The 27,240-nt window shown below is 33.7% G+C and overlaps 2 protein-coding genes across 5 annotated transcripts in view; both read right to left on the bottom strand.

The window, feature by feature from the left end:
• Nucleotides 1–371: 371 nt before the first annotated feature.
• LOC131848069 (uncharacterized) lies at nt 372–5,718 on the bottom strand. Of its 3 annotated transcripts, XM_059197825.1 has the most exons (5): nt 5,633–5,718; nt 4,547–5,126; nt 3,198–3,558; nt 2,390–2,648; nt 372–1,671 (listed from the first exon to the last, which is right to left on the bottom strand). In XM_059197825.1, exons 2-5 carry the CDS (start codon nt 5,058–5,060, stop codon nt 1,375–1,377), a joined length of 1,431 nt encoding a protein of 476 aa, XP_059053808.1. In that variant the 5' UTR covers nt 5,061–5,126; nt 5,633–5,718; the 3' UTR covers nt 372–1,374. The 3 variants fall into 3 exon arrangements, 2 of the variants coding, with proteins under 2 accessions (XP_059053808.1, XP_059053809.1); XM_059197826.1 differs by lacking the exon at nt 5,633–5,718 and having other exon boundaries at nt 4,975–5,062; XR_009357744.1 differs by lacking the exons at nt 372–1,671; nt 2,390–2,648; nt 5,633–5,718 and having other exon boundaries at nt 3,471–3,558; nt 4,975–5,561.
• A 3,277-nt stretch (nt 5,719–8,995) lies between these two features.
• The window catches only part of LOC131848198 (myocardin-related transcription factor B), a 39,369-nt gene continuing 21,124 nt past the window's right edge, over nt 8,996–27,240 (bottom strand). Inside the window, exons 2-6 of one of the 2 annotated variants that reach the window (XM_059197981.1) lie at nt 16,750–16,969; nt 15,640–15,779; nt 12,792–12,857; nt 12,038–12,171; nt 8,996–11,949 (exon numbers count right to left, since the gene is read on the bottom strand). In XM_059197981.1, the coding sequence (XP_059053964.1) occupies nt 9,784–11,949; nt 12,038–12,171; nt 12,792–12,857; nt 15,640–15,779; nt 16,750–16,969 (2,726 nt within the window). In that variant the 3' untranslated portion in view covers nt 8,996–9,783. The remainder of the gene's footprint in view (nt 11,950–12,037; nt 12,172–12,791; nt 12,858–15,639; nt 15,780–16,749; nt 16,970–27,240) is intronic. The other variant, XM_059197980.1, reaches the window with a different exon arrangement.

Below are 27,240 nucleotides of genomic sequence, written 5' to 3'. Positions count from 1 at the left end.
TATATAACTAGTATTCCGCGGCATGTTACTCGCTAATAATATTAGGTGATATATACATGAAACAATAAACTAAAATAACAGTTACACTAATCATTTTCCAAAATACGAACTAATGAAATGGATTTTTTTTGAGAAATATTGGTATTTCTTTTATATCTAAAAAAATGTTGGCCAAAATAACAAACACAAAAATATTTAAATCATATATTGATTGTTCACATTGCTTATAATCGACTAGTCATTTAGAATACATAAAACATAATCGTAAGACAGATTTACAAACGTGGATAAAGCCTTGTAAAGACTGTAGCGATCGAATTTACTTCAAATGTGACTTCAAAGTAATCGTTTTTGCATGATGATAAATGATAAAATATATCATGATCGAAAAACGATTACTTTGTGGGTACGCACAGACGAAATACATCCACCTTTGATTATCTGCATTAATCAGATCTGAATAAATTATTAATGTATATTGTTTATAAAAGTAGTTCTATAATATATAGTAAAACGAATAAAGGTAACTACTTGCCTACGCATATTCCAAATAAGTCCATTTATATGTAGCGTAGTTTACTCACATGCTAACACTCAAAATAAGTTAATATGTACCAGTTAAAACAAAATTAATCTTTAAATTCCCGAATGTAAAAATCTTCAAATATATTAATTCTTAAAATTATTACTTAATTAAAATTGTCTCCAGAGGGACAGGAAACAGACACAGAGGCACAGGAAAACAAATAAATAAAAAACACTCAAAAAAATGTTACATAGATGGATGAATACATCCCTGTGTACATCCAAACAGAGTTAACATTTAAAAAATCTACTCGAGAACAAAAAGCGTCCACTGCGACCAGTCTCTGTCTAAAATCGTACTTGTCAAAATTAAGTATATTTTATAAGTCTAGGGTCGCATTACCTATAGTAATAAGCAATTAATAGAATTACAACACCTTAATCTAGAATAAAAATAACAACTGGTTATTATATTGATTATATACCTAATTATATTCTAAATCATCTTTACATACTTTTCTAACAGTTATTTTCAATAGCATAGATATTTTGGTGTAAGAAACAGACATTATAACAAAACTAAGACATTGTGACACTGTTGGTAGGTTTTATTTTCCATCGAATGGCACGGTTCGATGTGTTAGATTTTATTAACACCAAAACAAATATTTCTCCTTTAATATGAAACAACACATGCAATTTTACACTCACAACTCAGCAGCATTCTTCACTCTCCATTCCAAATTCCATTCAAGTTCAGTTCAGACAGTTCTCATAATATAGCCTCCACTTATTTCGTATAATTTTTATTTAATACTATACATATAATAACATTAATACAAAATGTCTTTAAGATGAAGTTATTTTACCCCACCCAATGTAAACAAAAACTGTTGAATATGAGTATACAATGCCTAACTGAGGTGCAGGGTCCCGTCGTTGTCTTTTTCTACTTGGTGGTTCTTCGACAACTAGCCGAGCCGGATGATTGATCCCAATTTCTCCGTTGCCATAACAACCGATGAGCGGAGTGTTGGGAAAAGCGGCGCGGAAATAACTCTGCTCCATCTCATGTCTCTTATCGCGGCCGACACACGATAATTTCAGCACCACACTGTGTTCAAACTGAGGAACTCTATTTGCGAACTGAAATTTACAAGAATCATAAAGTCATTCACAATATATAAATTATATCTTTGTGCAAAATTAATTAATTGGTAAGAAAACGAGTACATATTAAAAATTGTCAGAAACCTAAAAAATATAAAGGTAAAAAAAGCAAATTGTAATAACTTAAAAATGGTTTCCATATGAATAGAAAATTATTTATTCAAACATTACTTCGTTATACTCGCGAAGGGGGTGCTTGTAGAGACTGATCTGCTGATAAATACTTATGACTTTTTTTGTTACTCTAGTAACTATTTATTACTAGAGTATTCACACAAAATTAAAAATGAAATTATTAATAACATTTATTTAAAAGAGCAACATGCAGGTTTCTAACTTCATTTTGTGATGATACAGCGTTCCGAATGAACGGTTAAATCGTTAAATATGACTATTCAAAAATGCATATATTAAGTTTATCAATAAAGATTATTTCTATTCACTTTGCTTAGTCTCTTAAATAATGAACCCAACATTAGACAAAAACTGTTGTCTCTTTGGATGGGTGACCCTTTTAATATTGTATGCTCCTCAGGAATGCTGGAACTAAGTACCTTTAGTACTTCATTTATATAATAATTTCATCACAAACAGTACATGTTCCTCTATTATTTTCACATTTATAAGATATACAGATGTAATAAACAAATATTAATGAAATAGATTATCAAATAAAGTATTAGAATTTCCATACCTCATTTATGACTTTTTGTATTTTCGTCTTGTGCCAGTCAGTTGATTCTATAACAAGTGAATACATATCAAAGCTGCACTTTTCTCCTTCAGTATTAATGATACTCTTCGGGACAGAGAAAATTCCAATAGAAATTAAATTCTCACTAACAAAATAATCCCCAGTATTCACGCAATCTATATTTAGTTTAATATCATTTTTATCATATATGGAATCCTCTACAATGCATCCACCCAATGCATAAGGTATATCAGGTTGGCTGAAACAACAAAGTATAAGTTATTTAATATACTGAATTCGTAATAATCAATAAATAATGTAATAATATAGAAATTTACGAAAGCAAACAACCAATATTTTCAGACATCAAAATTTATTATAATCACTACTCATAAAAGATCTCTGTAGTGTCAGAGTAAGAATTAAATTTGTCAAGATTATAATAAAAGCCTATATTTACTCTTAACATTACATTACAAATTTGTCAAGATTACTTCATACTAAATATGTAGGGAACAACAGAGGTAATAAAGGAAAAATATATAGGTGTAAGTTCTATCCGTGAAAACCTATAAGTGGCCGTTCTCATTTAATTATGTTTATAACTACGTTTGTAAATAGCCTTGGTTTTCCGAAAATAAATAAATAAAAAGTGCAGCAAAACTTTTAGCAAAACCATACAGTCTGGTAAGACAGTATGCTAATAGTACACTAATTGTCATCCTAGGTCAATCATTTAGATAAATAAATAGTGTTGTTGCTTATTATATCTTATTTACACTATATTATTATGTGTATTAATACTTACACCTCCCTAAAATAATTTAAATAATGAAAATCTTCAACAGAATGCAAAAGGTACTTTTCTGTGACATACACAATAACACCTTTGAAAATATTATCTTTTGATTCCTCTCTGACCTCATAATAGAAAGCTTTTTCCAAATCGCTGTTGGATTTGATATTAATTACTTGGTATTTAACATCTGGTATTGTGGGAATATAAAGTCCACTGATGGTGGGATATAATCCCCTGAACATAAGGTCATAGGTAATTGACTTCCCAAATGTTGGTGACTTCAAGAGAGGCAAGTATGAGAGGTGACTAGCTCGCACAATTAGCATGCAGTTCTTTGGAGCACAAACCTCTTGTTGCACCCAGTCTAACACTGTAAAAAAACAATATTATATATATTTAATCAAAGTTGATGTTATTTAGTGGTACTCCATTTTACTATTTAATGGATTTATATTACTTAGTATAATTCTGCTACAATTAGCATGTGTAAGATCACAAATATTCAATGCAGAATCTTGACTACCGTTATGAACTTCTCTAATGGTAATCAAATTCCAACCAATCTACATCTATATTGCGATACATGATTCAGCTCTGAATGAGGCATCATCAGGCATTGAATAGTTTGGGTATAACATGGAATCTTAGTGTTGACTGTTCAGTGACTAAACTGCGTCTCAATGCTAAACAGTCAACACTAGGTTTTCAAGCTATATCCAATACAAAATAATATAAACTAGTAAAAACATTATAATATCATGTAACAGATACAGGAGAGAAAAGAAAAGAGAATAGACACTGCCCACCACTAAATTGCTACTTATAGCGACCCTTAGAAAGTTTATTGCTTTCTAGTGTTATATGTTTTACTGATTTGTAAAGATTGTAACTAGATCTGTCAGTACAGGGATATACTTTGAGAATATATGTGTATATTTATAAGTATAAATTTGGTTATAATTAACTATATTTCAATTAATACAATTATAATCAGGAGACTGGGATTTGTAGCAGGCTCCCCTTCCACCTGTGGTAACTGCCATGGTTAATTCCTGTTAAAATCAAAATGGCAAGATAAACAACTTCATCTTCCACTGGTGACCCAATTGTGTATGGCATTACCAATATAACAATATTCCATTATCATCCATAAAAAAATGTATTACTTATCAAAATTGTAAGTTTGAAATAAATAGCATAATTTAAATGGTTGAACAGACTTGCATGTAGTTTGACAGCAGAAGCAATAACAAATTCTTATTTGAGATAACAGTAAAAAATAATTGTGTTAAAAATAACACAATCTTGTAAAATACAAATTTTATTATAAGCTTAATGTCATATAAACCAATACTCACTACTGTGTTCCTTCTCACAAGGCGGGTTACATGGGTGAGGTAACAATGACATGCATTTAGAAGTGAACTCCATAGCTGCTGTGTTTAAAAATGTGAAAACCACTAAAGGCTCTGTTGGAAAATTGGATGACTTGATAAATTTAATGCCATTTTTTATGGCACTTAATTGTAGATCTATCACAAAATCTGCAGGATTCAATTGTTCCTTTTTTAGGGCATGTATAGCAGAATTCCAAGTGGAACATACATGTTTGCACAGCAACTTTTCTTGCCATGGTAAATGACTAAGTATGTTCTTAACTATTATATAGTTACTGCACACATTTTCTACTAAATTACTATCACATGTTATTGGCTCCGTGGCCCTTGTTAGTTCTGTGCGATCATAATATGCCGCCGTGTGGTCTGGCAGTTGTAACTGTACACACCTGCGCGAGTTTTCAGGAGGAGTTTCACTGTCACTGCTGTTTACATTCTCTTCATCAACTGCACTGTGGGGTTGTTGTTCTGCCATGTCTTTAGATTTCAGTCACAATTTGATCATCCGCAGATCGCTGTATAGGATCTCCTTTAAGCAGAGCTAGTATAAAACAGTATAAATAGATGAAGAAAAATATAAGGTAATGTCCAATGTATATCATAACATCACGCATGTGCTTCTTTAACTGGCCACGATTGTGGATTTCAGCCGGATCGTATGCGCCGAGATTACCCCGTGGTATGGTAAAGTATTCAAATGTCAACCATATAAACATAGGCAAGTTAAGTATAAAAAGGATAAGTTGCCCATGTAATAGTAGTATGAATGATACAAAAGAATGAGCGATATATTTTGGAAGCAACCAATAGTTCAACTTCTCACAACACTCTTGAGCATTCAAATAGTCGCATTCCAAATCTGACAATGTTATTACGTAGTATACTAAAAGAAATAATATAGCACCGCTATCGATTAGAGACAGAGAAAATAGCAATGTTTCAGCTAATATCATAACTATTTTTTAGCTTGATTGTACGTATAATTATACAATTCTGACTATAAGAAAAATTAAGATGAATAATTATTACAGTATAGTACTATATTACCTAATATAATAGTATTTTTTTAATAGAATTCCAAATTCAAAATTAAATTTATGCAGCAGAGACAGAAACAGAGTGGAATTGTGACAAGTCTGAATTTATAACTGTCAACTTGCCGTCAGACTGTGGCAATTGACAAAATTATGGATGACGGTTCAAATTTCACTACTGACGTACAGTTATGTAGCAAACCATAGTTGCATTCATAGTTAAGCATAATTCCATTGCAAAGAATATAAGTCAAAGGTATAGGTACTACTCAATTCTTTGTAGTCGACTGTATAACTCCAGTCCATGACTTCATACTTCATAGATACTATTTTATCGGTGCTTTTTACTACACTATGGAACCTTTGCATTGCCCCAAGATTGACGTAACTGCACCATTTTTCCAAAATGTTTGGGGCCAGGCGACAAATGTCAATAGTAAGAATTATCAACGAGTGTTTACAGATTCCTTTTTGCTGAATCTGCGGGCTCATCCATCGTTCTCATAGCATTTGTTGTTCCAATAGGAACACAATTGATTTGCTTCGGGAAGCCACTAAGTTCTCACGATTAGAGTTTACACGAGTAATCCGGGAACTATAGTGGACACCATTCATCGAGAAATAAATTATGTTGTTTAATGTTTAAAATTAAATTTATATCAATATGTCAATCTCTGCAGGGGGTGTCTATATATAGGTTTTTTTATTTTAAGCGTAAGAGATTAAAAAATGTAATGAAAACTATCTATACTATTTTAACCTATAAAAAGCGAATCAGTAATATTTTGGGCTGCTTTTTTTTTCACTTTCTATGGTAGCAAAATTAAACAAAATCATGTAAAACTATTAAGATATGCAATGAAACTACCATTCTTGGTAATTTTACAGAAGCTTATTGCCTTTGCTTTAGCTCTACTTCTGCCTATATAATAATATTAATAATTGTAAAATGACTGTTTAATTTACTGCCATAGAGCTATTGGAGATTAGAAAATTTATTCTGTTAATTACATGAGTAAATTCTTATTTGTTCTAGAGGGCTACTTATTTGTAAGCTAAGTAACAAGAAATGAAACAAGTCTTGTGTCAAAAAAAATTTAATTCAACATTCTTTCCTTATGCTAGTAAAGGCTTCATCCATATTTACAAGGCTTCATTATAGGGAAAGGTAAAAAAACTATCCAGTTACTCTACATATTCGACTCTTGTGGTTATCACATTATAATTATTACCTATTATTGTATACTTGGCTCCTCTACCAGGCTTTAAGCCTTAAATATTGCTTATGGTCCTAATCGTAACACTTCTGAATGTTAAAATATATGTTTATACATATACTTGAATACAATATGCCGTTAATAAAAATATCCATGTTACAGCGAAGCCAATTACTACAATGTAGTGTTAATACATATTACATACACAGAATTTGCAGAGAGCTATATTTATTAGGTAAATATTATATAATACAGCACAATCTGTCACTTGCAGACTTGGAATTTAACCTAATAGAAACAAATATTAAAAACTCTCCTAAAATAATTACAACAATAACAAATATGCAGATTTTACACTATTTATCAAAACATTAATCTCACTTAGTATCTCATTAAATATATTTAAACTAAACTCTAAAAACATGTAAATACCAAGCTATATATATAGTTAAATGTACTAGGCCTATGAATCATGGGAGTGAGCTTCTTTTGTTTCAATAATAATTTAATTTTTGTTTTCTACAGTGTACTGTCATGCAAGTGCAACACTAGATTTCGGAGAGCTACATCTGCACGATAGGGTGTAGATCTTCACCGAAATTTTTATATTATAAAAATATAGTTATAATTTTGCACTGTATGCAAATTATATTACTATTAATTTTACGTAAACGAAATAGCGCCATTTGGTTATTACAGTTACATTTGACAGCTACCTTCTTTTGCAATATGAAAAATCACTCCCATCATTAAATGTATTTTTGCCTAATGGCTGGCTAAAATTTCGACAATGAGCAAATAGATTTTATAAATATTTAAAACTAGTAAGTTTCGTTAAATTTTAATTATTAATGGAATTATAAAATCAGATTACTAAGAATTAAGATGAGAAGTTCAATTTTGTTTAGAAGCAGACAAAATTACGATAACTATATTAACCGTATGTGGTAAGTTTACGTATTGGCATTATTATATAGGAACCACATAGGTAATAAGTAATTGATTTACTGATAATTGTTAATTAATATTACTACTTTCTTCACACAACATTTCACACTAAATAATGTGAGAATACTATGTATAACCTTTAAATTTTGCTCATATATTTCAACTTATACAAATAGCACCATCTATATGTGGCTATAATTTAGATATCTAAAGTAACCACATATTCAACCACCAACATTATTTTTACTAATATGTAAACTGAATGTTTATACTATGAAAGATTTTTATTGCTGTAGTATAGGATGAATGCCATGGTTCATGGAAAAGTACATATTTATTGTTTTATGTTACAAATAATAAGATGGATTAAATTGGCACGTTAGGGCGATAACGCCATATATTCGTTGTAGTAACTTGTCAAATTATTTAAAATAATTTATAAATGCAAATAATGGCAAAATGTTACCGATTTATATATTTTGGTTTTTGATAAACCTATCCATGATAAATCTAACACAAACGTAAACTCATTAACTCATTAGTGAAAACACTCACACATAGTAATGAAAAGCTCAACAATAAATTGTAAGCACACTTGAAGTAATAATATAAATAAATAAATTATAAATAATGCTCTCAAACAATTATGCAAGCAATCTCATAGAATCTAACGACAGAATATAAAAGTATGAACCTAGGGTAACAAAATCAAGAACTTATTGATAATAGTGCACCTATCCTACACTTTAGATAATAAATTGGAATGATACATTTTCAAGAATGTTATGTTATTACAACAATATTTATAATAATTTATCTAGGTAAAGCAAACATTCAATAAATTAAATCAAATTATCTATTTCGCTCGTGCTAATTACTATAATATAAGGCCTTTAAAAAGGAAGGAAAGTGAACAAATAACTAGTGAAAATAAAAGACTGTTTGCACAATTGTTTGTTAGCAAGGAGCGGGCTCCCTACATTACCTAAATGAATTTGTATCTAACATTGTTCCCAAGCTGGTCCCACCCATGACGATGGCTTGTGAATGTGCATCTCGCTCTCTGTTTTTTTAACTTTACTATCTCCATATAATAGAACAAATATACACTGTGTCAAATACGCAATTACTGAAATTCATTCGTTAAGGAGAGCAATGCATGCTTCTGTGCTAACTTTGCACTTCAACAAGACTGGAATGTCACTTATTGATTTGGGAAATTGCTATCATGCAACAGTGATAGCATTTGAACAGTTTTTAGTAACTGACACAACATCAATTCTATACATTTTATTAGCATTATCATTAACACAATGTGTACGTTACCAGGTGTCTCATAGATTGAAATTTGTGCCCCAACAAATGTTTTCTTATTATAATTTTCCCTAGGTTATAAGTCATCGGGCGGAATGCAGAAATCCACAACTATGTTGAGTATTATTACTTTCAATATATACATAAGTAGATATGCTTATAAATAGTAAATAAAATGGATTTATATTATGTGAGCCAAGTAGGTATGTCACTGCGTACACGTGTGGCGACGCATATTAACACTCACTAACTATATGATTATATAACTATTTATCAACTAGCGACACAAATATTTCGTACCGACTATTAAGTACTGAATAATTATGTAGACTAACAAGTTCTCAGTTAATGCCAACACTTTGTGTTTCACATCATAATAAATTATACTTGTTCTTAGAGTACAACACGTAAGTCACCACCCTGGAAGAACGAGTCACAGAAGAGACTAGCATATTAATCGAACAGCCACTGAGTAGCTGTCGACGACAAAAAAATATACTGTCTTAAATTCTTTGCACCAACATGGACATATCCCTCGAATTCGGGACGTATGAACTCTTAGTAGCGTCTGAACTCATTTAATACGAACTCACATACTCGGTACAAGGATAAATAGATATTTCAGAGATCATAGGGTAAGCATCATTACAGAACGACGCCCTGGAAGAGCTGTAGGGACCGTGGGTCAAGTGGCGTCATACTCTATCCGGTCCCAGGAGTAATGCTTGTGCTGTGGACGCGGCGGTGGTCTAGCTGCTAATCCGCCTAGCAGTGGGTCACATTGCGCCACCGGGCCACGTCCGAACAGGTTTGGGATCAATTCCGTGCTCATGTACTCGTACCCGTCGCCGTCAACGTTCATGTTCGACCTTGACTCCTCCAGTTCTTTCAGGTCAAACTCGCAGGAACGCTCCTCGAACATTCCGTTACGACTGTCTTCATTATGAAAAGATGGTAACGATAAATCGTCCATATACTCGAAACTCGTTCTGGAATAGTCGAGTATATCCCCGTTGGTCAAAGGTGTCATACTCATTCTCTCTGAAGGTTCCTCCCCGATATCCATCGCCATATGAGATTTATCCTCAGTTCGGTCATTACTTTCTCCCGACAGCAGACTACCGAGGAAATCATGATCGCTTACTGACGAATCTGTCACACCAAACCCTGTATGAAAATCGCTGTTGGACAATAATTCGACGCTCAAATCCGGTTCTATGTCAGCCGCAGTTGGTACCATATCACAGTGACTGATATTGTTTATTGCATGTAAATCAGCATGGCAAAGTATTTCATTCTGAATATCGTCGAGCTCTCTTTGTAATTCCTCGGCCGCAAGCGAGTCCCGAACATGTGTGTCGTCAAGAACGTCGTTAGTTAGTACGTCAGTTGGGGAGAACGTATCAGGGCCTGTAATGTACCCACTGTCAACTTGACGAGGTGTCGTAGCGTCATCAACAGCTGAAGCCGGCAATTCACCATTCTCTACTAAAATTTCGAGGACATCGTCCATTATTTGACTGTCTTCTGTGCAATCATGTATTGGTGTATTCATAGATACTTGTGGCAAAGGGGGCGGGGGTGGCGGAGGAGGGGGCGGTGGTACAGAAACTGTACGTTCTGGCTCGTAGTGAGTAGTTGGTAAAATTGCAATGGGTACCACCTTTACGCCATTGGTCAGTATGTAAGCAGGGTTGGCCGTCTTCTGTGGTACGGCATCGGTTGATCCGTCTCCAGCGGCAGCAGGTGAGGAGGCCACTGTAAAAAGACTAACAAGACGATCCGGTGTAGCGTCGGAAGATGCTGCGATAACGTACCGTGATGGTGTGGGTGCTGGCACCTGAGGCTGTTGTAGAGCATCGCGCTGCGCTCGTAGTTGCGACATATAAATGTGTGCTTGTAAAAGCCGTCGACTTTGGTCGCTAGCTGCAGCGCCTGCCGCTTCCCGCCGGACTGCCTCCATCTGCTGCCGCGAGGCTTCTAGTTTTCGCTCAAGATCCTCGATTTGCCGTCTTTGCGATTGAACTATATCCTCAGAGCTATCTGATTCTATTTTGATGTCAGGTGATGTAACAGATGCGATAGAAGCAATAGAGGTAACAGATGCAGGTGAACGCGGTGGATCTTCTTGTTTTTCTAGGTAAGGTCGCAGCCTAAGTATCAATTGTAGTTTAGGTCCAGATACAGGTAAATTACGACGTTTGCATTCAGCTCGAAGATCGGATACTTTCATGTCTTCGAAACGCGCGATAGGCATTATAGGAGCGATAGGCGCAGGAGGCGGTGGCGGCGGAGGAGGCACTGTATAAGCATCCGACGAATCTGATGTAATAGATGCAGCTGGCGAGGCAGGCATCAGTTGAAGAAGTAATTGTTGCTGTTGTAAGAGAAGCTCATAGGGAGTCTCGACGGACCCGGGTGGCGACGAGGACTTTTGAGCATTTGGAGGTCCTTTATATTCATGAAATTTAAAGCGCGCCTTAGGTTGTTGTTTTTGTTTATTTTTTTTGCGATTTTTATCTTTTCCGGGTGCAGGATGTTGAGGTGATGAAGCAACGCTAACAGGAGAGAGAGTTGATGGCGGTGAAGGTGAAGGTGACACCTCGTCAGGCGGGCCACAGTATGACGATGGATGCTGTGGTCGTCCAGAAGCACCTTCGCTAGTAGCCTTGAATGCAAGAATACCACTTTTGACTGCGGTTTCGATATTTTCTTCTGTATGGAGTATATTTTTCTTAATGAGTTCAAGGGGCCCAGGGCGGTGAGATAACTGATCATTCAACTGGTCTGCAAGGCGTGCTTTCTTTAACATTCGTTGCTTCTCTGCTAAACTTGGATCCACATGGCTTTCCTGAAATTGAAATTGTAATGATAAGTTGTAGTTCAAGAATTGAGATAAGTACATCTTTCAACTGCACTACACTGAATTCAAAACATACTTGTTCCAAAATATGTCTTCGTTCAAGTTCTTGGCGATCGGGACGTCTTTGAATCTTAGCTTTGAGTAGGTCCCCAGTTTTTGCTCTTTCTAGCTGTTTGCATTGTTCAAAGTACGCTGCGGGTGTCTTTAGTGCTGAAATGGCAAAAACATTTTTAATTGTACATGTGATTATATAAATGGCGCTGCCTAAAGGATTTGTCACTATTTGCACTAGGATATTGTTGTGTTTGTTAGAATACTTTTCACTGTGCTTAGATCAGAAAAAAACATTTTGCAATAAAATTACTGGCTATATTATTCATTAGACCAATACTAATAATAATAATAATAATAATAATACGTTGTGTCTGCAAGTGTATGAACACTGGGTGGTCGGTACATCAAGATGGTTAATCTGAGTCACCACATGACTTAATCTGAAATATCTGATCAACGTTCCAGTATCCTAAACATCAGTAACCTAATCTAATCCTAAATATCTACTAAAGCGAATCAAAAAAATAAAATTGACATAACAAGAAATTTTGTGATATCTATAGTCGATATTGTTTCATACGTTCGGTTGAAAAATACTCATTAGTATAGCGTAACATTCGAATCGTAAATAAAATTCTTTCACCCACGCGCGTCGCGACATTCGACAACAGCGACGGCGGGATGCGGCGCCGCCCCGCAACTCAGAGACACATATTTGTCTCACGCTAATTACCTCGCAATGTTTAGAAGCAACTACTAATTAGTATTATACTTACGAGGCATAATCCCTTGTGCCACTAATTGTGTGATGGGTCGCCGCATCATCAGTTTTACTTTCAAGGCTGTAAAAATATTAAACAATTTACATTAAATATATATTATTATAAAACTCGCTAACATTACAATTAGCTAGACTGTGACGCATTGCTGCCACAGAAGAAATAATTGTAGTAGTATCGTTTCTTTGAAAATTATTGTTTCGTTTAATTCAGATTATATTACTTTACTGTACTTAATGACATTAAATACTCCGAAGTAGACTTTGTAAAAAGTCGTCTGCGTGGATACCTCTGTCTACTTATTTCTACTGCAGAGCAGCTTGCAAGTTGTATTTCGGTTAGGGTATTCCCGAGGTAGATAAGGCATTAACATTACAGGATTAGATGCATTATCTTAGTCCTACGGAATGGCAACTTATGAGTAACGGGCGTCACATGATAACGATGTTCATGTAACGGTTACCACTTACCATGAAGTCATTAGTTTGTTTGCCATTCTAATAACAACATAACATTAATAAAATGTTTTCTTAATCACTACATTTAAAAAAAAATCTTTGCAGGAAAATTTTAATTGATTGACTAGTAGATAGTTATGAAAGTTTTAAGGGGAAGAAATAGTTATGCACGTTAAAGATTATAGAAATTTTATTTGTATAAATTGTGTTGATGTATTGAAAATATTCTATCGCTTCGTTCAGCAGGAATAATGGTGAAAACATTTTTCAAACCATTTCAGTGGATTCGGAGCATCTTCAATACAAACAAACATAGAAATCCTTCCTCTTTTTAATATTATACATCATTAAATAAGAACCCATACCCAACTCAACACCCCAGAAGACCCAGGACATACCGTACTGGCGGAGATTTACAAAAGAAGAAGGCATGGAACGCCAAGCAAAAGAAGAAAGATTAAATGAGGACCCATGATTTTTATTAGCCATCAATATATTCCAGCTCATTGACATACAAAGTTCCATGAACTGCATTGTAGAGTGCCTTTTGCGTGAACAATGTACTGATTGAATAGTTGGTACAACATTGAAAGACACGATGTTATGACGCCAGGTGACGAACTTTGACGCACAATATCGAATAAAATAGGGGCCGACGTGATCGATATGTCGATCAATATGCGATTATATATCGATAGATTTGTAGCGTAGGCGAATAGCTCTATATTCTTATTTGCGTGTAGACAAGCGGGGAACAGCGAGCGACGGACGGACAACGCTGGCCTGAAGCCAACATAAATAAACACTGCACAAGGAAACTAGTGTTATGCCGCGACCGTATTACAGACGAAACATTCACTACCACTGGGCCGAATATTGTGGGTTACTGGGCGTTTTCGGTCACTCGAATTTCGCACTAGAACATTTCTACCTACAGTAAGCATGTAGAAATACGTATATAAATTATCAGTGTTGCATACGTATACATTAACGATTACTTTACTAACAAAACCCTTCTGCTAAGAATATGGTTAAACAAGTTTCCAATTTACATCAACATTTATTAACTGTTCTATATTGGAATAATCCAATATATAATATATATATACATAATGACTAGTCAGTGAAGACTGAGTATAATCATCATAGTATCATGCAATATTAAAATACATCAAGTAGAGACTACAAACCACAGCGGAAAATTCTACTGCATTATGTCCATGAATTAGGCAATTGAAAACAAAAATAAAAACCTATTTCGTGCACATTGTTGATTGATGGAGTATGGAGGCGTGCTGACAAGGGCTAAGAACTTGTTTATGAGCAATGCGCGTGCGCAGACAGCCGGCGCAACACCGGAAGATCGGACTCCGCTAGCATTCTAATGCTAAAACTAAATGTTAACATGTGAACACAATGCCTAAAACAAACTGAGAACTAGCAGCTAATATGACTGAATTTTTATTCTCATGCGTAGTGAGAGTTGTGGAATTTTCGGTCAAAAAAAAAGCGAGTCATTTTCCAGATCATTATCTCTGTTCCTAATGATTCACTAAAACTGCTCTAGTTCACATGAAACTCATGCATAATTTATTAGAATCAGTTTATATAAGTTATAATTGGAAGTGTGATTCTGATTGGTAACGGACTACTCGTTTATTTAGGTGTCTGTATGAAAATAATTATTAGTACTTTGCAATTATATTTTCTGAGAAATGAAGAAACTCTGTCCTCATTTCAAATTAATGGCATATTTTTCTATTTGAGAGTTGAGCGACACGAAGAGTGCCACATCATGTAACACGTTTTTCTTCTAACTGTTACAGGGTCACCGCGACAAAACGTTTAGTATACTATTATTATATTTGTAGTATAATAGGTAAATACCTACACAATAACATTTTCTTATATTGATTAACTAGCTGTTCCCACGACTTCGTCCGCGTGGAATTTAACTTTAACTTTCTCACATAAAAGATTTTTTGTAAAATAAAAGTAAGTTACTCTAACTACTACCTAAGTTACTCCTTATTACATCAGCTACCTGCCAAAAAAAGTCCCGTCAAAATAGGAAGAGAGACAAAAATTGTAAAAAATGTTATTGTGGTGTATATACCGTATTTATATTCAAAGGCATGTAATAAAAAACGGTTATTTCAATATTACAAATAGACACTCCAATTTTATTTGTATTACGTGCAGATTACCAATGTGAAGTCTCGGGTAACAAACATATTTAGAAATAATTAATGAAATCATATCTCTATACCTATGTTTGTTTATACTTTTGGAAAGATAGTCAAGTAGGTACTGCCATTTAGTAGGGCTTTAGTAATTCGGACGGTTAAATTTGAACATTTAAATTAAGAAATGAAAGATATCCTTACATTCTTTGTGTTTGCCCATGGCTGGTTGTAGAGGGCTGTCGTCGACGACCACCTTCGGTGGCGACACCCTCGGCGAGCTGGGTGGCTCGCTGGCACCGCTGCCGCTCGCCTGACGCCCAGCCATCTCCTCCGCACCAGAACTAAATATATATCAATATTAAGTTCACTAAATGTTATCTACACTTTTGTGACTCGACTGGTTAGTGACCACGTATCACCTTATTAGTTTTTGCACAGGATTATGCGTATTATTACAATACATACGACTTTATTGCTTATACTAGAGACATAATTAATTCAATTCGTACTTAGGAGCACTGAAATAGCAGTTTTAAATAACTTCAAAAGTGCTATCACCCTTATGATATCACTGTTCTTAAGAGTACGTGTCATTCCTAATAAAAAAAATAGATAAATGGGATAATTATAAGACTGAGATTCTTTTTGTTATTACAAATTTAACTGACATGTACAATTACTCAATTGTTCTATTTAGTAACTCAAGGTCCATTTAGCATTTTCCAACAGGTTCATCAATCTACTTTCATGATGTTTGTATATTTCAAACCGTTGAAATCAAATCAACTCAAATCAAACACTACTATTGAGTAAATAGGTTTTTAATGATCCCTTACCTATTCATTTATTATCATTCCCAGTAAATCAAATCGAATAAAAAATAATTTAGTCAAGGACTTCAAAGTAAATTTTAGCCGCTTATGAACGTAACTTTTTTTTAAATATATTTTTCCCTACGTCCAATACACAGATTCAATTGAGAAGAACTGGCAAGAAACTCAACTGAATTTCTTATTTTATGAACCAGCTAATTTACAATATTTACTTACATAGATGTCTGTCTAACATTAAATGAAAATCTCTTGGATAGACCATTAAGTAAATACTTATATCGTGCTAATAATTCTATATGTAGCGGCGAAGTTAATAAATGTAAATATGTAAGTAAATACTCTCTTTTATCACCAGATTGTTCGTAAGAGATTGCTAATAGCGATAGGACAACGAGAAAGTTTTTTTTATCATTGTTTTGTACTTATTGTTCTTTGTGTATATGTACGCAATAAAGAGTTATTTTTATTATAAATGTACCTGAAGGTGTCGTCCGAAGATGAGGCTGGCGTGCGCGGCGGCGACGCGGGCGAGGTAGGCGTCGCGGCGCGGCTGCGCTCGCGGCGGTGCTGCGGTTTGAACCACTCCGGGTAGATGGCGCTCAGCGTCTCCACCAGATCGTGATCCAGTGTAACGCGCCACGATGCTCGCTCCTCCGAGCCCTCTGATCCGCTGCCTCCGCCGCACGATGAACGGCTTTCTAGCAAAACAAAATCTAATATAAGCTTTCCTCTGACAGTTTAATCACTAACGAGTCATTTAAAATCCAAATTAATATTAACAATGTTTATTTTATCCTACTGAAGTTACATAGAAAATCTATTAATATTATCAGACATATTTATAAACAATCAATAAGTGATCGATACACTGGTTAAATATGTACATTAATTAAAAAAAAAATGTTTGACTTGGAATGGTGAAAAATCAACTTTTCCAGTACACTGAATTCAATAAAAATATAACAATAATTATACTAAAGTATTTAGCACAATCTATTGGTATGGTTTTCTCCATTGTTACAAATGTCTAACAGGGCCCACAATTCTTTTATAATAAATTCACTCTTTGTTGCTTTAAGAAATGCAAAAAAAATTGAAAGTTCATCATTTTTGATCCGCCTATTGTTTTTCTACACAAATTTTAGCCATTATTTCTAATATGTCATGCTCAAGCTGTTATTATGCTTTACCGAAGTACTTCAACGTCCGATAAATACTATGATCTATCAGTATAGTAAACCGGAAGTAGATGAATAGAATTGCATAGATAAAAGTTTAAAATGGTGGGTGCGGATTGTAGTTAATAGAGTAGGGCGAGGCAATCCTGAGAAGCGGTGATTGTTTCCGTACATAGGTACTGATTGTTTTGGGTCCTTGAACGTGTTTGCGTTCGGACGCGAGCGCAAATGCGTAGTCTTGGCTCTTTGATGCAATGAAAATGGAGAGAATGCCACTGTGGCTTTACGATTATATGAATTGAGCGTGAAAGATTTTTATTTACTCATAGACGGGTTTAGTAAATAGTAAATTTCCAATGGTTCCATTCTGAGGCAACAAAATGTTCACAAATTTTAATATAAAATAAATAAATAAATATAACTTATTTGATTTTATAAAATATCATACATTACACCTTTGTATAAACTGTGTGAAGAGGAGAACCCATAAAGGTTACTCATATTGATTTATATATGCATATTAATTTTAAGTACTGATATGCGGGAACATTTATTTGATGAATTTTAAGATAAACGTCTCTATTAAAATTTACTGTGACTGCTTTTAGAATTTAAAATATAGTTATAAAATGTTACGGTAGAATAATGAGCATATATGATGAATAAACCAAATACTAAACAGCTTCCAGCGGCGGGGAAAGATGGGTTGTATTACGTAATGTTTAAAACTCGCAATAAAGCTGAAAATACTAGGGGGAATAAATAAAACATCTGTCCGCTTACGCGAGTTATGCAATATAAAACTAAAAGTTAGGTAAACAGATGCAGACATCAAAAACATAATATATAATTTGTTTTAAAAATTGCATCAACGTGAAACATAATTTGTGTTCTTTATAAAAACAACGCGTTAGCGCATATAATAACGTAACTCATTTTAGACCACCTCGACTCACTTCTAATATCTCCATGGATTTCCAATCCATTATAACTCCAGTCAAATTACTCAGGTAGTGATAAAAGTTTTTTGTTACTTGTCACTATTTATTTCAATAAAGATGTTTGCATTATCCATTTTACAGTTGTTCAAGAGTTTATTCGACTAATATAATATGATCATTTTGAGTTCATTATCAAGATTAATTACTATGTAATACTCTGTGGCGGTACTTAATGATTGTAACTACTTTACACCCTATATAAAAGTAAAACTGATGGTTGATATTTTTGTATTACTTATTATTACAGACAATTCGTTCGTAGTAAAAAAATAAGCATTACCGAATAATAAATACTTTTAATTAATAGTATAGTCTGGTGTTGGTAATAAATATATCGACAATGCCCAACAACGAACAATTTAATAAGATACGTATAATGTGTGTTACGCATCTTTACGTCGGTATTGCAGAACACATTTTTGTAAACAAACTGGCACACGTGCGTACCGCTGACTCATTACCGTTTGGTGCGAATTATGAGCGTATATGCAGGCAAGTAAAGGCCATTGCCAATTGAATTTCTGCACATAGACATGAAATGAACTAGTGTTTGTATTAATAGTTTTATAGTTTGAATTTTATTAAATATTTCAATCATATGCTGAATCACATACTGCGAAGATGTACTTTTACATGATCACTACTATAAGAAAATTACTGTAATACTTATATTATAATTTTAAGAAATTTAAAACTGTGGAATTTTTAAAATTGTAAAGACAATTCTTGAAAATAGACTCATCTCCAGAAAAATACCAGAATGACGTTTAAATAACCTACTTTTTATCAAAGTAGGTAAAAATATTCAGTATTCTAAATAAAGTTTGAATTACAGTGCCGACTTGGATAGTGTAGATATTATTAATGTTAGATACCGCTTTTCATAACGCATTTCCCTGACTCCCACGGCCTGGCGAGCGAGTCTGTCCCAGAATGTTCTTGCTATTGTCGTCCCAAGTGGGAACATACACAGGGTGTGGCTAACAGAAATATACAAATTTTCCTTTATATATAATGAAAATAGCTTAGTTAAAAAACTTATCAACTACTAATATTAAATTATTATTTTAAAGAACTCTATAGTCGAATAGAGTTACGTAATTTACTTCATAAAAGATAACTTTGAGAGTCTACGGAATTCTAGATTAAAAGTAACTAAAAATTAGTTAGTTATGTTGGTCATTGTTAGGTCATCATGCTACCAAACTTAACAAACTTAAATTTGCTCAATCAATGTAAGACTTACTGCCGTTACCAGAATGCTCTACTTGAACGAACACAAGAAACAAGGGGGAAATCAATACAGAATATTAACAGCTATTTAATATATATTGCATTAACAATTTTATTTAAATTCAGAGTCGTTAATTTATAAAACTCAATTCTCTATTTTAATGTTTGCACATTCTGAAATCTTCATCCTTTACGTTCTTTTTCCGTCACATGTGGAGTCATCGTCGGTGATTTGTCTTCTGTCGACATCTCCCACTCGCACCAATGTGAAACAAACATATTTGTTACTACTTGATATGACACATTCAGTCGATGATTTGCAATGACTACATTATTCCATTTATAAAAACACAGAAACTTCAATAAACCTATTCCGACTATTACGTTGTATTTTTTTTTAAATACAATGTCGTTTAATAATAATCGTACAAAATAAATAAATATGAAACAAATGTCACACAAACATTCTTATATTAATCAGATGCCAAAACATTAAATTTAATAAGATTCTTATGAAAAGTACGTACATCCGTACTTTCAGATTTTAGATACACACATATTCTTAGGTCCAAAAAATAGAACTCTTATGTAATATGAGAAAATTATTTTGCAGTATAATTACTATAATAATTTATAAATAAATTTTATTTAAAAAATATTTACTTTAATTATTTAAATATTATGTAGTTGGTTGATAAGGTGTCCAATGATTTTTGAAAACTACTAAATATTTTTCGCACCAACTGATAAATTTGAATCAAATAACAATTATTATAACGCATAATTTGAGTACACTAACTAGTTTATTCGAATGTAGGTCAAGGCTTGTCTCACAAAACAAACCGAAATAAAAACCCTGACAATTTGATCGCATACGTGTAACGTAAGCGCAACACGTCAATCAAATCCCAAGCGATGTGGTTGCGGAACCATATGCGCCGACACCAACTCAGTACGCGTGTGCCTTATTCGTTTGATCTTCAACTGGTGCATTAACATTTCAAGAGAATAACAACGATCAAATCAAGATATCACTTTTTAATATTGAATAATTACTATAAAAACTAACGTTTTGATAATAACTGTGCATATTTTAAATTCACATAATACTGTTTTTAATATATTATTTTGCCATTTTTTCAACAGAACCTAGAGCATTGAACAGTAGAGACAATGGACCTGAACACAGATTTTAATTTTTATTACTGATTCAATTTGTACCACAACACATAATTACAACCACTAGTAGCGAACTACTAATAAGAAAGTTTGTAATGTTTTTAGAAGTGGTCAGTCCTCTGCAATGAATATGTGGTGGTCGCACACATGCGTATGGTAGCGGAATTAAACAAAATAATATCGAAGCATTAATTAATAATCATATAATTTGTAAAATATTAAAAAAAATATTACTTACCTCATACATTTTCTAGCTACCAATTGGAATTTATCGGATGAAATTACTAAACATAAACTTATTGACATTTATATTATTTACAAAAGTATCTAATGTATTGGGTGTATCTATGTACGAGTTTACTGTGACATTGTTAATAAACAAGTCTTTGTGAATGGAGTTCCGCGATGGTACACGTCATCGGAGGCTGCGACGGTGACGTTAGTCTGCACACGGCACTGACCCACGCGTGGGCGCAGCCACCTGCCTTCGCCCACTAACATTATTAAGTTGTATTGTTTATCAACTTAAAGTGTGACAGGTTAATGCATTTAAAGTTAACTATAATTTTAGAACAATATTGAAAAAGGTTTAATAATAAAATTTCCTTTAGGGTTCTGAACGAAAAGCTAAAATAGAATCTACTCGTATTTCTAATCTAAATCTCTCTAAAATGGGTAACAGAATAATATTATTAGGGAAAGTTTATATAAAACTTTGAACGTATAATTGTACTTAAGATACAAATAAAAAATATGTCTATCTCGCTATATATTCCAAATCGCTCTAGCATTAGCATCCTATGAAAAGTGTAAAATTTTTAGCAAAGTGACATTCAGATGGAACCTATCGTTCTTTTAGATTCAGAACCGTTAAAATCTGATTAAGTAATATGCTAAACAATAAAAATATATTTTAACAGGAAAAATAAATTCTAATGTATTCCTTACAATCTAGAAACAAATTGTAAAAAATAGATATGTAGATAGATTAAGTATTTTAGGGTATGCTTCTTAAGAATTTGGGTCGCGCCCAGTTGTGGCATGTATCAAATGCCAACTTTCATTATGGTGCCTATTCCAAGACAAACATACTCAGAATTCTCCATAGTGTAAGCTAAATATGATTTGTGGGACAAATTTTGAAAGGGTGACGACAGAATTGTGTAGAAATGACCCCGTTAATACCGGCTAAGCGCGATAGAGACACCACGATGTCCTGGCACTAACAATTCATTCACTATTTTAAAAAACACAATCGTTAACACTATGAACTAAAATATGTAGGTTTGCTGACGAAATAGCCACTCTCATTTTTCCATCAAAGAACATGAAACGAAAAATATAAAAATCTGTTTTGAAACGTTGAAGTATACTAGTAGGAAATTTTGAATTTTTCGTTCCCTATTTCTGATTAAATACATAATGATATTGAAAATAAAAATATCTTTTCGAATTATTTATTCAATTTTTTGACGCACTATTTCAACTAGTACTCGTATTGTTTAGATATATAGGGACCTCTGTTGTAATATATAGACAATGTTAAGAATAAAGACAAGGATAGGCAATGTTACCATAAATCATTTACTATATTTCTTTTGAACATCTCACGCAAAAAATATAAAGAGGGCGTAAAAGTGATGTGGTGAACTGCTTCCTCAAAGGGTTGTATTCCACAATGAACAAACGAGTATGCCCATTTGCTCGACTCATCTGGTAATATTACTAACCCATGCTCCAAGTGCTACATCTATGTGCACTATAGCACTCTTCAGAATTGCAATTCACATGATGCACTCTCCAAACAGTTCTTTCGCGAAAAACCTGTATCTGAAATCTTTTAGGTACTTTACACACTGTTAAATATCACTATTATACTAGTATCAAAATTCCAAATCATAAGAACTGAGTGTTCAAAAAGTTGCCGCCTAAATGTACAATTTTCTCTACTGAGCCTTGCACAACATGTATAAGTTTGGATTACCGCACTAGGCTATATTCGTAACTCAATTGACTTTCGTAAGTCGATGAATGAATTGCCGGCAACGGTAAACTATTCACGCAGTTTCCGTACCTAGTCACGTTTAATATTTGTTAGAAATTTGTACATACAACATTTTTAACGTATATATACAATTAGTCTACATGAATAATAAACGTAAGATTTAGTCTCTTTAAACTAGAGTTAATACAAATAATTAGTTAGTTAGTTAATACAAGAATAGATTTGTTTACAGGTTTTGGGTTTGTAACCACTAACGAGGCATTTAGAGGCCATGGTAAGGTACACCACGCCAATTTCATGATTTTTGACTGGTGAACATGATTTTCAGAAATGTGACCAGCTGTGACAATGATAAGGCCCTTGTTGTCCTTGAGACTCGCCAAACCCTTAGTTTGACGTCCCATATTTTACAATTGGAACACCCAGAAATGACTCAATTTACACACACAACCAGTAGTTACCAAATTATTTTATTAGGATTTAAAATATATATTAGCAAAATGTAGATTAAATGTGGCGTCACAAAATTTATGACTCTTGTTTCGGCGACCCCTCCTTTATGTGTAACGTAATTTATGGAAGATCTATTAAGTGGAATGGATATATTTTTCTCTTTCTACTAGTCATCGAACATGATGTTATTCAAATGTACTTATTATTTCTTAATGCATAAACATATAAACCTGCAAATGCGAAGCTTAATTTAGGTTGAAAATTTAACCTCAATCTTATTATAGAAACCACATTATATTAATATACACAATAACCTTATCGAAATCTAACCTGGAATCTCGTTTAAGCGAAACTACGTCTGCTGCTGCAATAAACGGAGGCCGAAATGCATATATGAAATAATGTATACATATAATTATTACCAATATTACACGTCATTCTCAAAGTCGTTATTTGCTAAATATTGTTAAATAGGTTTATAGACGATACATCAGCGATAAACAGACAACTCTCATAAAAACTACATTGTTTTCGATAAATTCCTCATTACTACAAATCTGCGATAATGTGTAGGTGTTTGATGCGATACAGTACGCACTCGTTAATTTGGTATTAAAACAATATTTGCCAGCATTTATTATGAAAAGTTTCTTGATATCTTACTATGTTATGTAAAAACAATATTCGTTGGTAATGAATAATAATAATACTGATAAATATCAAACGAAGACATGTGTAAAACAAAATCGCCTCTGCTTCTGCATCCGCCTGCGATCATGGTGTCTTTGGAAATATTAAATATACCACTTTTATAATGGTATTCGTACAAGCAAACATACCACATAGCATTTTTACTCAAAACCGTTTCGCCAAACTTAGAAACATCTCACACTTTATATACTGAAGGTAAAACCATAGCGGGCTGATGACGTAAAAGGATGTTTTCAGCGAGTCGGCAACAGCGGCCGTCTGTTTATCGTCAGAGCACAGTTAGAGTTACACCCAGTCTTGGCCTATAGCGAAGTGCAGCTGTAAAAACACACAGAATTACCACTTCTGCCGTTCGTAATCGCAATAGCCATGGGTACAAATTGTATGAGCGGCCTGTTACGCAACCGGCAACGCCGCTACGGCGCCCAGAAAAATGGCAATACACCAACATTGTAAACATGCGCCTTAATTTCACATGCTTGCATATGGACGCAAATTATTCAATGGCGGTGACACTAAACAATAACTATAATTAACACAACGTGTGAAGTATGTCTTAAGGAAGAGTCTGATCTGTTAGTTCGTAACAATATTAATTCATAATTACAACTGTTGTCTGTATTGGGAGAAACAAAATATGTAAAAATGTTTATATGGCATTAGAAATATTAAAAGCTAGAACTTATTTGAGACAACCATCATACTTTACTAGGTTTTGCTAAATGTACATTGTACTAAATTCATATTATAGCGCAATATACTAAGAAGGTAGGTTGTAATATGCCGTGGGTACCTTGGCTCCATTTCAGCAGCTAAGTCAGCTTTGTAAAGTGTGTTATCGGTTCTATTGATACAAAATAGGCAGTGACATTAGGATAAGAGGCCTGTGACATGTTAGTCCACTGAAATGACAAATGGCAGGGCCTAAATAAATCTATGGAAAATGATAGGATGAGCTTGAGGTGAAACCAAAGGGAATTGCGTGGAGGTCTATCTGACATGGTAGCTTAATAGCAATGGAGTCATTAGACCACGTTACTAACAATACCATTCCCACTCACATCACCCCTTACACAGTGTCACCCGTGATACCACTCAGGTATCACGGATGACGGGTTACGGCACATATAACGTGATCTCCGTAGTGCAATTAATGCATATAGGCGACAGTTACCTTTTACCATCAGTTGATCAATCAGCGTGTTTGCTATTCTAATTACCTAAAGAAGGTACTTTGTAAGTTATACATCATGCGCTGTTATTTCTGAGGACTAAGGACTTATGCTCCCGAATTTATTCATAAATTTCACTACTACATCATTAAATACATATATACAGTAGGAACATTCGTACAGTTTAAATGTATAGTTTATTTTTTTTATATAAAATGCCTATTATTGGCACCGGCATCGACACTCACACAGTTATTCTAAATAAAAGTCAATTACGTAACACAAGTCTTACGTAGTATTATGGGATACATTCTTTGGGACATTTTAAGATGAACATCGGCATAAACATTTTCACACGTACGTTTATAATTTTCATTCAAATTATTAGCCTCGCAACAAGACCGTACTAACATAATTTTAAAATACGTCGTCGTCGACGAAAAATCTATAAATTTAAAGAAAGCAAAAATATTCAAAGTATATATAGATAGATACATTTCCTATAGTTGAGTGCGCCGAAGCACTTTCAGCTTCGATATTTCAAATATATGTTGTAAAATGTATGCATGTTATTTTCATTGTAGATTGGATTTGAATGTATTCTATGCAAAAAAAGGCAATATCTTTATTTTCAAATCTTTTGAACTTTATATTTCCTGCACCTGTTGCTACAGATAAATCCAAATGTCTAACTTTGTAGATACCCAAACAGTAATCGCAAAATTTCTAACAGTACCGCTAACCGCTAGCTAACCCCGCGAAGTATGATAATATTTCTGAACGTAATAATCACACAACCACAGCAGACTACGAGTACAATGACCGGCTTTTAATTTAAGCATTTTAAGCAATTTTTCAATTTAATAGTCAAAGAGTGAAAAAATTGCCTCAATTTAAGTCACTGACGCAAATCTGTGGATATAAATCAAATCAATATTAGCAGCAGATTTTAAATAAGTCGGTGAACATCTCGTGTGGCTACTTTATTTATAGTTTTATATGGTACCAAAAGAGTGGTACATCGCTCACCACTTTTGCTAGTTGTGATAATTCTTACTACGGTTTCGCATTTCCGCATTTGATATATTTTTAATTTGAGGATTGATGACTTTTGAAAGTTAAATTGATTCTACTTATAAGACCATATGATAGACAATTAATTTGTAAGCAGCAGAATTACAGCAGCTGTTGAAATAGACTGAGACTTAAGCTGAAGATAACCTTGGCATCGCGCGCTGGTAGTTATACCATCAAAATAATCACACCACTGATTAATCTGAATTTATAGTCATTGGCAGCCGAGTGGAACACACAATACACAATTAACTGAAACACTTGTAAATTGTCTCACGGAGACAGCGTGAAATAACTTCCCAACTATCTCTCTGGCAAAAATCATTTCCTTGGCAACGTCGGTATTGTAGTCTTAGGCAACGTGGGTACTATGTTGAACAAAGTGCCAAATTAAACATCGTTGATCAAACTAGCCATTTGCATTGAATTTGTCTCAGTCACTATTAACTAAATTATTTTATACAAAACACTATAGTTATTAATTGAATAAATCTGTCTATTGCAAATTTTATTAAAGTTCATATTACAATTTTTTAATCATAACAATTGCAATTGAATATTTGAATAGTTATAATACATATGAATAGACATCGGTAAATTATGAATTACAAGCATTATCTTGTGTAATAAATTGACACATAAAACTTTCATAGCAAAGTTACCCGCTGAACTCCAGTTTATAGATACTTGTCAATCAATGCCGGTCGGGAGTTAAGATTTAGTACTAATATAGAGATACGGTATCATCAACGTTGCGGTGGCGTCCGCGTTTCAAGCAGATATGTTCACACGTGCTGTCCTCCATTCATTGGTCATGTTTCACGTGCGAGTCGGCACAGCACGATCTGGCACTATGCCGCGTGACGGTGTCTCGCTACGATGGAAGAAATTAACGCGAACATTCAAAAATTAACATCAGCCCACATCTGAATTAGAGTTAACGGCAGTTGTGGTCACAACAGA

The sequence above is a fragment of the Achroia grisella genome, unplaced genomic scaffold (genome assembly GCF_030625045.1).
Source record: "Achroia grisella isolate CSIRO2021 unplaced genomic scaffold, CSIRO_AGI_Agris_v1 utg546, whole genome shotgun sequence".
Taxonomy (NCBI): domain Eukaryota; kingdom Metazoa; phylum Arthropoda; class Insecta; order Lepidoptera; family Pyralidae; genus Achroia; species Achroia grisella.
The sequence above is the reverse complement of the archived record's forward strand: the minus strand, read 5'-3'. Positions and strand labels throughout refer to the sequence as shown.